This window comes from Ostrea edulis, chromosome 9 (genome assembly GCF_947568905.1).
Source record: "Ostrea edulis chromosome 9, xbOstEdul1.1, whole genome shotgun sequence".
In the NCBI taxonomy this organism is placed as follows: Eukaryota; Metazoa; Mollusca; class Bivalvia; order Ostreida; family Ostreidae; genus Ostrea; species Ostrea edulis.
Window position 1 is genome coordinate 70,372,520 of NC_079172.1, and position 16,316 is coordinate 70,388,835.

Here is a 16,316-nt window from a genome sequence, read left to right on the forward strand (position 1 = left end):
ATATGCATTATTATGCAGTTTATTGTGCTTGCATGCTAAACTAACCGTGGGCCTAAGACCATGCAGTGGAAGGGGTGGGGGTGTGTTCACGTGTTTACAACATCGGTCATGCCTAGGAGTTAAAACTGGTAACTAAATGTGAGCGGTTGCTATTTTCAGATTGTAAACCCCAGCGGTTTGTATTTTCTGTTTCACCGGGCTCTGCTCCAGGGGTATTATGACGTCAAAACAGACTATATGACGTTACATTTCGTTCGCAAGACATGGATGTTACCTAGCCTAACGTAAGTTTGTAATCTTAGATCAAGTAAATTATGAAGAGGGAATCCTGAGATTAAGTCAATTTTAAAATATGAACATATAACTTTAGGTCGGATTTTTTCAATGTCTGACAAAAATCCTCTAGTTTTCACGAAGACTATGGAGCGCCAAATTAACATAAACTCAAATAATTGAAGATATCTTTAATTATTTGAAGATATCATCAATTCATTTGATGCGCGCAACAATTTAATTAAAGATCTCTTCAAATAATTAATGATATCTTCAATTCTGAATTATTGCGCGCATTAAATGAATTGATGTTAGCATTAATTCTTCTGCTGAATTGATGCGCGCTTTAATTGAATTAATGATCTCTTCAAATGAATTAATGATATCAACAATTGAATTGATGCGGGCTACAATTCAATTGAAGAGAGCAATAATTGATATAATGCGCGCATTAAATCAATTGATGAGAGCAATAATTGAATTGATGCGCGCATTAATTCATTTGATGAGAGCAATAATGGATTTAATGCGCGCATTAATTCAATTATTGCTCTCTTCAATTGAATTAATGATATCTTTAATTCATTTGAAGAGAGCAATAATTCTTTTAGAGAGAGCAACTAAATAATTAAAGATATCTTCAATTCAACATATCCACAATTGAATTAATGATCTCTTTAATTGAATTGTTGCTCTCTTTAAAAGAATTGATGCGCGCATTAATTCCTTATACAAAAGCATTGTAAATAATTAAAGATATCTTCAATTGATTTTTAAAAAGAGATCATCAAATTATTTATACCGAGCTCTAAATCAATTATTGTGAGCAATATTTCTACGAAATTAATGCTCTCATCAATTGAATTAAAGAGAGCAATAATTGAATTAATGCGCGCATCAAATCTATTATTGCTCTCATTAATTCAATTGATGCTATCATCAATTGAATTGAAGAGAGCAATAATTGAATTAATGCGCGCACTAAATCAATTATTGCTCTCATTAATTCAATTGATGCGCGCATTAATTCAATTGATGAGAGCAATAATTGAATTGAAGCGCGCATTAATTCATTTGATGAGAGCAATAACTGATTTAATGCGCGCATTAATTCAATTAAAGAGAGCAATAATTGAATTGATGATATCTTCAAATAATTGAAGATATCTTCAATTATTTGAGTATATGTTAATTTGGCGCTCCATAGAAGACACCTCACCTAAAATCAAATTTGATGAATATTGAAACTAATCGATTAACAAGTCAAAACATACGAGTATACCCCGTATACCTTTTCTATTGTTTATTCACAAATGAAAGTGTACATTAAAATTATTAAATGCTCATTAATATACAGTTATTGACTGGGTTCGAGGACAACAGCTGTTTTGTTTGACCCGAGAACGTGTCTGTTGCCCGAAACCGTTGGACTTTTTTTTTGTAAGGAGTTATATAGGAACTGTTTTATAGCGGTATAACAAAATGTAATATTACTATGTAGTTTTTTAACAGTCGATTGTATTTGTATGCCCCCGGACCGTCATTAGACGGAACGGGACGAGCCTATTAGGTTATGGCGCTGTCCGTGCGTTCGTCCAATATGTCATGTTTTCTGGACCTTTTTCCGTAACGGATGAATGTACGACTTTGAAATTTGGTTACCATTTCTTTCTCAAGAAACATGAGAGTGTATTTGCATTTCAACTGGATTGACCCACTTTAGGGCTATAAGTAGATCAAAGAGTTTTCTAGACCTTTTCCCCCTTATACAGATACAAATATTGCCCTGAAATCTACACATAAGATTCCTCTCGGAAGAATACAAGTTCAGTTTGCATTTCAGCTGGATTGGCACGTCCGTTCGTGACCTATATTAGGACTAAAAGTAGGTCAAACAGTTTTCCGGGCTTTTTTTTCCATTATGGATACAGATATTGTCCTGATATTTAGTCACAGACTTCCTCCTGGAGGAACACAAGTTCAATTTGCATTTTAGCTGGATTGGTCCGTCCATGACCTACTTTTGGACTAAAAACAGGTTAATCAGTTTTCCGGGCTTGTTTTCGCTACGGATACAAATATTGCCCTGATATTTTAATCAAAGGCTTCCTCTCAGAGGAATACATGTTCAATTTAAATTTCAGCTAGATTGGTCTATCCTTGACCTAGCTACTTTTGGGCTAAAAATAAGTCAAACAGTTTTCGTGCTTTTTCATTATGGATATAGATATTGCCCTGAAATTTAGTCCCAGACTTCTTCTTGGAAGAATGCAAGTTTAATTTGCATTTCAACTGGATTGGTCCCTCCTTGACCTACTTTTGGACTAAAATAGGTCAGGCAGTTTTCCGGGCTTTTTTTCATTACGGATACAGATATTGCCTTGATATTTAGTCAAACGCTTCCTCTTGGAGGAATACAAGTGCGGCTAGCATTTCAACTGGATTGGTGCATTATGGCCCACTTTAGGGGTAGAAGTAGGTCAAATAGTTTCCAGATTTTTTTCGATATGGTCACAAGTATTAGTTTGTCACAACCTTTCTCTCAGAGAAATACATCATCAGTTCACATTTCAACCTAGTTGGTACGCCATGACCTACTTTAGGGCTAAAAGTAGATTAAATGATTTTCTGGACTTTTTGTCGTCATTGATACAGATATTGCATTGACATTTTGTCACAACCTCCCCTCTCAGAGAAATACATAATCAGTTCACATGTCAGATGGATTGGTGCACCATGACCTACTTTGTCCAACATCTCTGGTAAAAAAAAAGAAAAAAAAAAAAAAAAGAAATATGAATAACTCAGCTGTATTGACTATTATTTCTTTTTTCTTCTTCTTTTTTTTTTTTTTTTTACAGAGATGTTGGACTAGTATAGTAAGAATAGGGAGTCCGCTCTCCGAGGGGCGAGATCAAAAGGTCGACGTCGGATTAAAAGTTTAGGGGAAGGGGTAAAAACTCTCGTGAGTTTCTGTCATCCGACATCGATTACACTTTAGTGGAAAAAGAAACAAGAGTACCGCAAACGGTACAACATACGCCTGTCGGACAGTGAAATTCAACCTGGAAGCATAATATGCATGTTGGGGCCCCATATAGCAGGCAATCGTTCGTTTTAAAATCAACGATTTTACTGATACTCTGGCACTTACCGGCTTCCGTAGAATTTTGTTAATGCGCTCTTGTTCAGCATCCATAAGATTTGTAGCCTTTGAGGACAATTAGCAATTAGCATACAGAGTTAACTGATTTAGAAGTGCTTTATGGAGATACATGTAGGCCTAGAAATACATGTACCATGTCAGCTCGCCCTGATTTGGGCAGAACGCAAAGTCAAAAGTAGTGAAATGTTGAAAGGCAGCATACATGTAAAGACCCCACTATGATTAATCTGTCCTCTCAGTTGCGTCCTCATTAACGTGACCTACAGAATGTGAAAGGTTTCAATACAATATATGAGGTTAATGGGGACAAGTGGTGTGGGGACATGTCCCTACTGTACTCTCAAAAAGAGCTGAGTATTGGATAAAGTTTTACCCGTGTCTCTATATCAACTCCTAATTAGACAGTGCATTTTTATTTGCTTTTACAATAACACATATATAATATCAGTGTATATATTATGTTTTAGATATTGTGAGGACGTCCTCGCGCAACAGGTTTCGTTGGGAGAGAGAGAGAGAGAGAGAGAGAGAGAGAGAGAGAGAGAGAGAGAGAGAGAGAATTTTAACCATTTGATCTGTGTTGTACAGAACTCTCTCTCTCCCCCCCCTCTCTCTCTGCCTCTCTCTCTCTCTCTCCCTCGCTCTCAGGGCCGTAAGTAGGGTTCTAAATCAGGGGAGGCAGGGGATTGGGGGCCGCCGATTGACTTTACGACTGAAAATGACACTTTTTAAATCCCAATTTATCATGTTTGTGTTTCATTTGTACTATGTAAAGAATCGTAATATGGTGTCAAAGACAAAGGTGCTTGTCTTCATTTTAAACATATATCCTATAATATAACATTTATATAATTTTATTTTCTTTTTTGCCAAAAAATCAGACGAGGCAGTTGCCTCGTCTGCCTCATCGGCAGTTACGGCCCTGGCTCTCCTCTCTCTCTCTCTCTCTCTCTCTCTCTCTCTCTCTCTCTCTCTCTCTCCCCCCCTCTCTCTCTCTCCCCCCTCTCTCTCTGGGTTTGACAGATTCGTCACGAGGTATCTCCGATCGCTTATTTCAGTGATACTTATCTTCTCTCTCTTTCTTTTCATATTTGATAGAATTATTTTATCCCTTATATTCAGTTCATATCTATTCACAGTGGTGCCACAACTATTATCACGACATGCGTACATGCACATAGCAACGTTTTCAATAAAATGGGGGGAGGGGGAGGGGGGGGGGGCGGAGTTGAGTTCGCAATGTTAAAAAAAGGAGAAGCAATGTCGTCAGTTCAAGCTTACATCTGTATGTCCACTACTTTTTTACTCATCTATTAGATAAAACAAACTGTGCATAGGAATAACAGGATAAAAAATAAGAAAGTCTACTTGTAAACAATGTATATTTGTCTAAAATAAATAAATAATAATAGATTAAAGTGATACGTGTCTGGTGTACATGCATCTGGACAATCACGTGTTAGGGCCTATCTATACTGTATATCTCTTATAATTGGATTGTATACATAATTTAATTACCATCCTGTCTTTTTGTAATTGTACTGGTCAATCATGCATTAAAATGAACCTGAAAATGTCCCGATTCGAAAAATTATGTGCATCTGGGTTTTGTGTGTGTGTGTGTGTGTGTGTTTTGTGTGTGTGTAGATCTAGATCTATATGAAAAACACTTAGATTAAAGGAGAAAGCAATTCAATTAGTGAGCTAAAAAATGTAAAAACATTTAACTTTTATCATTCGTTGCTGCAACGTGAGTGGAAAAGCCCTGTTACACAGGTGCCCAATGGGGATTCCTCGATTGACGTCACCATACACATATTTAGGATATTGTCACGTGACACTCTCAATCAATGGCATATTTTCTTACTATTGTACAAGGGTATGATATGACACAATTAGAGACGAATTGACCGATTTAGCTTGCAGAAAAGGTCACTGTTTATGTCGATACACATTGCACGTTCAGCGTGCGACAGACAGCAGAGGAGCAGTCCAGCGATCGTAGGAGAAACTTGTCAAATTATCGATCTTCCGCCATGAAGACTCAACTCGTACGTTATTAAAAACGAAACGAGGAAAAGAAGTTATGAGCCTTGTTTACATTACAGCGAAACAAGACGCCTGACTCTTCAATTTTGGTTGTTGCTGAAATCTTACGCCGAAGGGCGTTTGGATGTGAAATGTGGAGTGTTTTTGTGTGCTGATAAACTGCGAGCTGTATTGGGAGACATTTAAATCGGGTTGCTGATGCGATTGAGAGTTATTATATATCGGTTGATTCTTCACAATGGCAAACCAGAACGGGCCCACAGGGACCAAGTAAGTAACTTCCTACTATCTCTGTCAACAGTGAACAAGCTTATGTATATAGACCTACCATATGATCTAATTGGGCGGATCATAGTGCACATGTTGCTAATGTGATCATAATAAAAGCTAATAAATGGGCAGTGAGAGTCCAGCTATGAGTCACTAGGACACTACTGGTCAGGCTACAGATAGTCATGTGTTACTACAGTACAGATACCATTAGCCTACTCTAATGTTTACAGTCGGATTACATGTTGGCTAATTTCTAAGGTACACAATGACCAGCTGTGTCACAATGCACAGGGAAGTTTGTTTTGACCAGTAGATGGGTTTGTTCTGGTCACAGTAGTTAAAGTTTGTAATGCATTTCCTTTTTTTTGTGACCGCTAGCCCGATATTGTCCTCGTTTTTTTTATAGGACTAGTAAGATCACTACATTAGGCTTGTGAAGTTGTGAGAATTGCTTTTAAGGGGACTGGTTCACGATTTTTGAACAAAATATTTTTTATTTTTGATGTTAAACATTAAAAGTATAACTCATTCAATGTTGACAACCAAAATTTTGACCTTCTGAATGCAAGAATAAAAGCTATATTATAACCTTGAATCTGTGTTGTGTAAACAAAGACTCGAGTCTTTTTATGTACATACAAATTAACAATTAAGTGAAATATTAATTTTGTATTAGCAAGCATCTTAATTTTGCATAGTCACAAATATTAACTTTTAGATGACACATTTTACCCAAAGAATGCTTGAAATGTGAAAGATATAATAAACTTAGATTGATATCCATTTCTTTCGAAAATTTTCTAAACAATAACATACCGCAATCTCTGTTTACAAACAAATAATGAACTCTCTCTAAAATGAGCTTCTGTGATAATGTATGACCTTAATTTCTATGTTAAATATTTTAAACATATTAGACAGATTTCCATCATTAAAAGTGAAGAACAAAATTTTGAGGAAAATCGTGAATCAGTCCTTTTAAGGGCAAGGTAGTGCACTGAAATAATTGTAGCGAAGACGGTATTTTGAACTGGTAAAATTATTTAAACGACCAATATAAGAAACTGCTTTCAAAAACTTTAGGAAGTAGGTAAACTGTAAAGCAGTTAGTGTCTGTACTTAACATCAGGCATTAGCCATGGTAGCCAAGCCACCTGCAATATTATTGAATTATACTTAGGAGAACATGGAGAAGTTTGGTTGCCATGACCATACATTTGCTATAAACCTGCAACATATGTAACTGATATGAGGAAATACAGTAATGTACAACTTTATACAGTACTAAAGATTTTCAGAAGAAATAGATGAGCATTGCTTTTTTATTTACCACAGTTATCAGAACTGTAGCTTTCTGGGGGAAAATTGGGACAGACTGTTGAGCTACACACCCATCACTGTAAAACCTTCAAATTACGGTGCAACTTTTTCTGTGCACGATATAGGCCTTATACCATGCAGTTTGTATTGCTGTATAGTCACTTCCAATTTTTTTTTCCTATACATTTTTATGTAAAAAAATTTCCTGAAATATGTCCCCACTATTCACACTTACTTGTGTCAAGACGTAGATACCTTCAAACATTTACAATAGCCCCATTTAACATGTTCGAACTGAAAACTCGTGCAGCTGAAGATTTAGTTCACTTGTTCAGGGTTCGACACTAATGCTAGTCCGGTAGCCTGAGGGTAGTAAAGTTTGCCCCGGACTATCAGAATATCATGAGTAGTCCGATGGACTACTGAAAAAATAAATACCTAATGGAATGGACTAATGTCTATCTTGAACGCATCTGCGTCAATCTTCCCTTTGAAAAATATAGTGATGTAACACATGTGCAATTCAAGCATGAGTTTATTAGTAAGTCATGATTTGCCACAGAAATGCAGGAGTTTGCGTTAGACTTTGAACATTTTCCGCATTATAGCCTACCCCCCCCCCCCCCCCCCCCCCCATCCTGCACTGCTCCCATCCCATAGTTGCTTTGTGACTGGGCTGGGGCTGACAGTCTCCAGCAGCTGGACTAGCTACTGACCTAGCAGGACTAGTTAATTACAGAATCTACCAGTCCTTTGGACTAGCTACTATGGTAAAGTTAGTTCCCCATAGAGAGCTGCAGTTCTGCAGTTATGTTGTACAGTACTAATATTCAGGGGATAAAAGGTGTCATATGAAACTTTTCTTCTTATGAAATATTCCCGAGTGACTGAGGTCACAAATGATAAAACTTATTCATCACTTCCTTAATATTCAAGTATTTTACTAGTCATGACCCAGTAGGAAGTGTTTGACCTGAATAGGAAACAGAAGAATATATGTAAGAGACAATATTAAAACAAAACTATTTTCAAGAACATTCACAAAACTCCACCGTTTGCCCAGCTTTGGTTTGTGATTGGCTACTCTCCTCACAAACTTTTGACCAATCCTACGTCATTCTTATTTTTTGTGCGATTGAAATGCGTGTGAAATATACTTCGATTCTCTACTAAGAGACTGAGTCATTGTTGGAATGTGTGTAAGAATTGTACTTGTAATCTAGTGCTATAACATTTGGACTGATAATCTCTAGAAGAATCATAAGTCCTTGTAATCTTTGTAAGAGTATACTTACAGGTCTAGAAATATTTTTTAAATTAAATCTTCACTGGTTAGTTGAGAAATTTTACTGTCCCTTCGGATCAATGTTTATGAAAACGACTGGCCCAAGTTCCATGATTTCATGAGTAATATAAATAAAACACTTTCAGTTCGTAGATAGCCTGCGTAGAGATTCAAGGGGCACGGTTCAAATCCTTATCTGGTCTGTTTATCTAGAGCTCCCAGTTACAATTTATGTAATAATTGAATAATTGTTAATTTCAAACACATTTATTGTTCAACTAATAGTTTAATTACTAGAAAACAGTTAAGAAAATGGGATGTTTTTATTCATGTAAACTTTGACAATAGTTGATGTCGTCCTCTTTTTCGTTATTTGTGGAAACCTAGTGTCACAGCCAGATTACGAGAGCTTTTCAATTAGACAAAGCATCCTGTGCAGTTAGAAACGATCCATTCTTAGAAATATGCTGCTTAATCTTAAGGAACATAAATTGTGTTTTTATATATATATTGTGTTACTTCATTGTACAACTTAACAAAAGTGAAATCAAGAAATTATTTTGCATCTGATAAAAACTGGATGCACACATGTGTAATTTATTAGCTCGATAGTTGAGGAATTTTGATCAGTATTCAAATCAACTAGCCCCCAAGGACACAAATTATTGCTGTTGTTCACAAAGCAATTCATAATTCATTGGCCCCAGACCATCGGGCCATCAGTTTATTCTGAGCCCTCAGACTCTGTAAGACTTGTACTTGCAGGGATTTTTCACACCTTTTTGGGAATGGGGCCCAGACCATTGGAATTGGGAAATGTGCGTTTTGGTTCTTGAAAAGGTTTTTGTTTTAGTTAGAATATTATTCTTGCCGATATCATTAGCAATACACATTTGAATAAAAGTGAATTGTCAAAAAGCTCTTCGAAAAGCAAAATGTGTGTTTACTAATTTTTCCCAATTTTTCGACTTCAGATTTTAATTTTTTTCTACTGCTAATAGTCTAGAGATAAATTAACACATAATTCAAACCCGGGACAAGGAACATTTGAAAATGGATGAATAACGAGTAAGTGTTCCTTGCGAACATCCTATGCATTAGTGTTAAAGTTGTGGAAATAACTTCTCTGTTGAGTAAATCCAGGCATATTTGAGTTGAAACTTTGATCAAAGTGTAAACCGTCACCGGTTCCGGCATTTACACGTTTTCCAGAATCAAAAGATGAAGGTTTGCGAAAAGAAGGGGATGTAGGCAATGCCTGTCTACTTAGAACTCTGAAGAGAAGAATATCGATCCGTACCACATCTTGAATAGTTTTGTAAGTTTTAGCACATTCTGATCCTGAACAATTAGATTACACGTTCAAATTCTGGGGGAAAAGTAAGCGTTTGGTGATTAGGAATAAAACCAAATTTATGCCATATTGTACGTGGAGCAGGGTAAAAATACCATTACTTGTAATCTCTTTTAAGATCTGAACTCAATCCGTGTAAGAATCGTATTATGATCTGTGTAAGAATCGTATTATAATCTGTGTAAGAATCGTACTTATCATCTGTGTAAGAATTGTTTTATATAATCTAGCCGTGTAACTATCGTATACTTATGATCGGCGTGTACTGCTGTTGTGGTCTAGAGGTAGAGTGTTCGGAAGCGGAAGGTCGGGGTTCGAATCCTGGCTGCGATGTACCTTATAGTTATTAAAACAGGTAGTGACAGTTCCATCGCCAAACGCTCGGCATCAGGTGTGAATGTCACGGGTCCTCGGAGATGATCTTAAAAATGAATATCCTGTGTCACAGTATTTGTGGCACGCTAAAGAACCCTCACTGCTCAATGGCCATAAGCGCCGATCATAGGCCTAAATTTGAAGCCCTTCACAGTGACGTCTCCGTATGAGTGAAAAATTCTCAAGAGGGACGTTTAACAAGATGCAATCAATCAATATAATCTCATTAATCTCTTTAAGAGTCGTATTATAAATGTAAGTGTAAAAATTGAAATATAATCTGGTTTTTTTTTTTTTTTTTACGTCCTGTCAAGAATTTTTCACTCTTATTGAGACGTCACCAGCTGTAGGTGAAGTACCATAAATTCAAACCTATGTTTAGTGCTCAGGGCCGTAGCAGTGAGGGTTCTTAATTGTGTGAATGCCTGTTGTGACACGGGACCTCCATTTTAAGGTTATATCTGAAAGTCCCATGATTTTCATTTCTAAATACTGATCATTTGGCGAAGGAGCAATCACTACTTATTTTAACGTCCTAGGTTTGATGCGGCCACCGCACGAGCGGGGTCAAACTCACGACATCCCACTTACGAAGGAAAAATCTCTACCAATGAGCTACCTCGACTGGTTTGTGAGAGTTAATTGACTCAACATCTCTGTCAGTAAAAACATGGTGCAGATTAGTGTGGTGATTGCAAGGATGTGAAATGTCATTTGATCTACAAATACTGTTAAAAATGATAATGTGAAAATTTATACAGAAGACTTTGGGGAGTCATGATAGAGGTGACATAATTTTTCAATCTTTTTCACTGTTTTGATCGAGTTCATGTAGGGATTAAATCAATTTTTTCTGTTGGTGATAAAAGTTTAGTTACAAAGTACGAAGAATGATAGCGTAATTCTAGATACATGTTTAATAGTAAGTGTGAAAATAGAAATCGTGATGAAGTAAGGATGGGAATCATGTTTATATAATCAAGTAATCTTGTAAAAATTGAATTTCGTCTATGTACTATTAAACCCGCCATTGCATAATATAGAGAAATTGTTTTTCTGTTTTATTTGGAACATTGACAGGCTTCATGTCTGAATGTCTGATATGTAATGTAGGAATAAATTCGAATTGCTTGAAATTTTCTTTTAATGTACTAGTTTGTGGTGTTAATCATTACATTGTGATGTACTGAGAGAGAGAGAGAGAGAGAGAGAGAGAGAGAGAGAGAGAGAGAGTTCATTTTGATTGTCCTTAGAAAGGATGCTAAAGTGTTCATGGTGCTCTGGAGATTCAGACCAATGTTGTATATAGTTTGTGTGTGTGTGTAAATTAATTGTCCTCCCATCTCTCTTTTGGGATCCGGGTTAGAATAGGTCCTCTGCACCCCTCACCCCCGGGGATCTGGGTTAGAATAGGTCCTTTGTACCCCTCACCCCCGGGGAGACAGGTTAGAATAGGTCCTCTGTATCCCTCACCCCAAGGAATCCAAGTTAGATAGGTCCTCTGTACCCCTCACCCCCGGGGATACAGGTTAGAATAGGTCCTCTGTACCCCTCATCCCAAGGAATCCAAGTTAGAATAGGTCCTCTGTACCCCTCACCCCCGGGGATCCGGGTTAGAATAGGTCCTCTGTACCCCTCACCCCCGGGGAGACAGGTTAGAATAGGTCCTCTGTATCCCTCACCCCAAGGAATCCAAGTTAGAATAGGTCCTCTGTACCCCTCACCCCAAGGAATCCAAGTTAGAATAGGTCCTCTGTACCCCTCACCCCCGGGGATACAGGTTAGAATAGGTCCTCTGTACCCCTCATCCCAAGGAATCCAAGTTAGAATAGGTCCTCTGTACCCCTCACCCCAAGGAATCCAAGTTAGAATAGGTCCTCTGTACCCCTCACCCCCGGGGATACAGGTTAGAATAGGTCCTCTGTACCCCTCATCCCAAGGAATCCAAGTTAGAATAGGTCCTCTGTACCCCTCACCCCCGGGGATCCGGGTTAGAATAGGTCCTCTGTACCCCTCACCCTGGGGATCCGGGTTAGAATAGGTCCTCTGTACCCCTCACCCCCGGGGATCCGGGTTAGAATAGGTCCTCTGTACCCCTCACCCTGGGGATCCGGGTTAGAATAGGTCCTCTGTACCCCTCACCCCCGGGGATCCGGGTTAGAATAGGTCCTCTGTACCCCTCACCCCTAGGGATCCGGGTTAGAATAGGTCCTCTGTACCCCTCACCCTGGGGATCCGGGTTAGAATAGGTCCTCTGTACCCCTCACCCCAAGGAATCCAAGTTAGAATAGGTCCTCTGTACCTCTCACCCCCAGGGATCCGGGTTAGAATAGGTCCTCTGTACCCCTCACCCCAAGGAATCCAAGTTAGAATACACTGGTAATTGCATCGCTTGGGGTCGAATTTACTATATAAAGAGTAAAGGTATAGAACTCTAAATATAGGATACCCAACTTAGCCGATGTAAAAACAATAAATTAATTGATATAAAATTCTACTTTGTATTTTATTTTATTCATACATAATCAATCTACATTACTACCAAAGTTCATCCCGAAATTCCGTATGCTTCCCAAGATATGCAGAAATGAACTCGGAAAAATGTCTATTATTTTTTGGTTGACTTTTAGCTGGGCCCTGACACTATACGACTACACAGAGTGTTTGAGCATTGCAACAAGCTATCAAATAGAATGTGCAGCATAAAATATAATTTCTAAAATGAATTTCTTACCCCAATTCATAAAATGAAGTCCGTAATAGCTCCAAGTGACTGAAAATTTTAAACCGTTTCTACTTTCATTTAACACAGTCATTTTCATCGGTGCCACTAACTACCCACATTGACATCATTATTATCAATCGTCAAACACCTGTGATAATGTGATTTAGATAAAAATAGACATAATAAGACATTTGTATATTTATAAAGACTTGTTATTAGCATAATTTATGTACTATAATGAATCAATATTGATAAATATTAGTATTTGAGTCTCTAAATCGTTATGGGTCCTTCCATCTCTTTTGGGTAATTAGTCATAACTACCGTTCATGGTGGGGATTGTGAAAATACAGACGGTTTAAAAATTTTCAGTCACTTGGAGCTATTACGGACTTCATTTTATGAATTGGGGTAAGAAATTCATTTTAGAAATTATATTTTATGCTGCACATTCTCATTGATAGCTTGTTGCAATGCTCAAACACTCTGAGTAGTTGTATAGTGTTAGGGCCCAGCTAAAAGTCAACCAAAAAATAATAGGCATTTTTTCCGAGTTCATTTCTGCATATCTTGGGAAGTATACGGAATTTCGGGATGAACTTTGGTAGTAATGTAGATTGATTATGTATGAATAAAATAAAATACAAAGTAGAATTTTATATCAATTAATTTATTGTTTTTACATCGGCTAAGTTGGGTACCCTATATTTAGAGTTCTATACCTTTACTCTTTATATAGTGAATTCGACCCCAAGCGATGCAATTGCCTGTGTTAGAATAGGTCCTCTGTACCCCTCACCCCCAGGGATCTGGGTTAGAATAGGTCCTCTGTACCCCTCACCCCAAGGAATCCCAAGTTAGAATAGGTCCTCTGTATCCCTCACCCCCAGGGATCCGGGTTAGAATAGGTCCTCTGTACCCCTCACCCCAAGGAATCCAAGTTAGAATAGGTCCTCTGTACCCCTCACCCCCGGGGATCCAGGTTAGAATAGGTCCTCTGTACCCCTCAACCCCGGGGATCCAGGTTAGAATAGGTCCTCTGTACCCCTCACCCCCGGGGATCCAGGTTAGGATAGGTATTCTGTACCCCTCAGCCCCGGGGATCCGGGTTAGAATAAGTCCTCTGTACCCCTCACCCTGGGGATCCGGGTTAAGAATAGGCCCTCTGTACCCCTCACCCCCAGGGATCCGGGTTAGAATAGGTCCTCTGTACCCCTCACCTTGGGGGAACCGGGTTAGAATAGGTCCTCTGTACCCCTCACCCCCGGGGGAATCGGGTTAAGATTAAGGCCCTCTGTACCCCTTGCTTGCTATTAAATAGGGCTTTCCTTCAGATGTGACTACAAGAAACCGAGGCTTTCTGTCACAGTAGGTGTAAGTGGCACAATAAAGATCCCACCCTGCTCAAAGGCTGTAAACGCCAAGCAATATGGGCCTAAATTTTGCAGCCCTCCACTGGCAATGGTGACGTTTCCATGAGTGAAAAAATCTCGGGAGGGTTGTTAAACAATAAATACAATCAATCAATCATCTTAAATGTATTTTCTTTTTAGAAAATTGAGAGTGAAATGATGTTGATCGATAGATCTATTTTAACCTTTTGTTCCTAATTAGAAACACAACCTCAATTCACTTCTTTTAACAGTCCTGCTCAGATTTTCTTACCATGAAGCAAAACCATGAAAGCTTAGAAACTAATGTTGGAGCTCCGAACAATAATATGGACATCATTTCTATTACAGGGAAATTAATTTTCATATACCCCAATCATTGTTTATCTATGAAAGAAAGATGGTGGGTTGTATATTGTTTTACGTCCCATTCAAGAATTTTTCACTCAATACATGTAAAATGAACACAAATGATGCTCTACACTGTTCATATTCATCCCTTTTCTATTAATCGCTGAGTTGAGATGAAAATAATGAGACTTTAGTGACATAATGAATCATAACTGGTTAGAGAAAACAGAAGCATGCTGTAATGCCACGCCTCTCTTACTTCCTCGTTCAGAGTATACAGGGATTCTCATGTGTTCACATTAAATAGTTCGCAGAGAAATTTGTTTTTCTAATACCCACTGCATGCAGTATGATAATGGATTGCATCTTCTGAAACCTATAAAATTATTTTAAAGTCTGAATCTAAAGTTTATGGTTTTGAGTTTTATAGCATGTTCAAAAGTATTTTTATGTTGGATTCTGAATGTAACGATTGTAAACAGAAATGCAGGAAATAAAACTGTCAGGAAATGTGTGTTGTTTGTTAGTAGTCTCTCTGTCTCCTCATGTTGGATGGTGTTTATAGATGGGATTATATATCATAATACTGAAGGTTACAAAGTTATACAATTTGAGATGTGTGAAAATGTTGTATAACTGTTAAACCTACATGGATACTTTAAGATTGTATTGATAGAGAATCTCATGTAGTTGTACATTATAAGACTGTTACATCTTGTGCACACACTGCCAGTAAAGTCTTTTGTACACACACTGTCAGTAAGTCACATTTACACACTCTGTCAGTAAGTCACATGTACACACACTGTCAGTAAGTCACACTCTGTCAGTAAGTCACATGTACACACTCTGTTAGTAAGTCACATGTACACACACTGTCAGTAAGTCACATGTACACGCACTGTCAGTAAGTCACACACTGTCAGTAAGTCACATGTACACACTCTGTTAGTAAGTCACATGTACACACACTGTCAGTAAGTCACACTCTGTCAGTAAGTCACATGTACACACTCTGTCAGTAAGTCACATGTACACACACTGTCAGTAAGTCACATGTACACACTCTGTCAGTAAGTCACATGTACACACTCTGTCAGTAAGTCACATGTACACACACTGTCAGTAAGTCACATGTACACACACTGTCAGTAAGTCACATGTACACACTCTGTTAGTAAGTCACATGTACACACACTGTCAGTAAGTCACACTCTGTCAGTAAGTCACATGTACACACTCTGTCAGTAAGTCACATGTACACACACTGTCAGTAAGTCACATGTACACACTCTGTCAGTAAGTCACACTCTGTCAGTAAGTCACATGTACACACTCTGTCAGTAAGTCACATGTACACACACTGTCAGTAAGTCACATGTACACACACTGTCAGTAAGTCACATGTACACACACTGTCAGTAAGTCACATGTACACACACTGTCAGTAAGTCACATGAACTTAGTCATGTACTAACTGTACTGAATATCAGTGCACTGTTTAAACACATCCTTTTAGTTTCATGGATTTTTTTAGGTAGTGGGAGTATATATGGGACAGGGCAACACTTAAATACATACACTACCTCTACCAAACTGTAACACATTATAAGGACCTATGATGCAACACTTAAATACATACACTACCTCTACCAAACTGTAACACATTATAAGGACCTATGATGCAACACTTAAATACGTACACTACCTCTACCAAACTGTAACACATTATAAGGACCTATGATGCAACACTT

The 16,316-nt window shown here is 38.0% G+C and overlaps 1 protein-coding gene across 1 annotated transcript in view; it reads left to right on the top strand.

Annotated features, from left to right (window-relative positions):
* The first annotated feature begins 4,715 nt into the window (after positions 1-4,715).
* LOC125660400 (beta-arrestin-1-like) overlaps positions 4,716-16,316 on the top strand; it is a 68,630-nt gene continuing 57,029 nt past the window's right edge. The window contains exon 1 of the mRNA XM_048892216.2: positions 4,716-5,758. Within this exon, the coding sequence (XP_048748173.1) occupies positions 5,727-5,758 (32 nt within the window). The 5' untranslated portion in view covers positions 4,716-5,726. The remainder of the gene's footprint in view (positions 5,759-16,316) is intronic.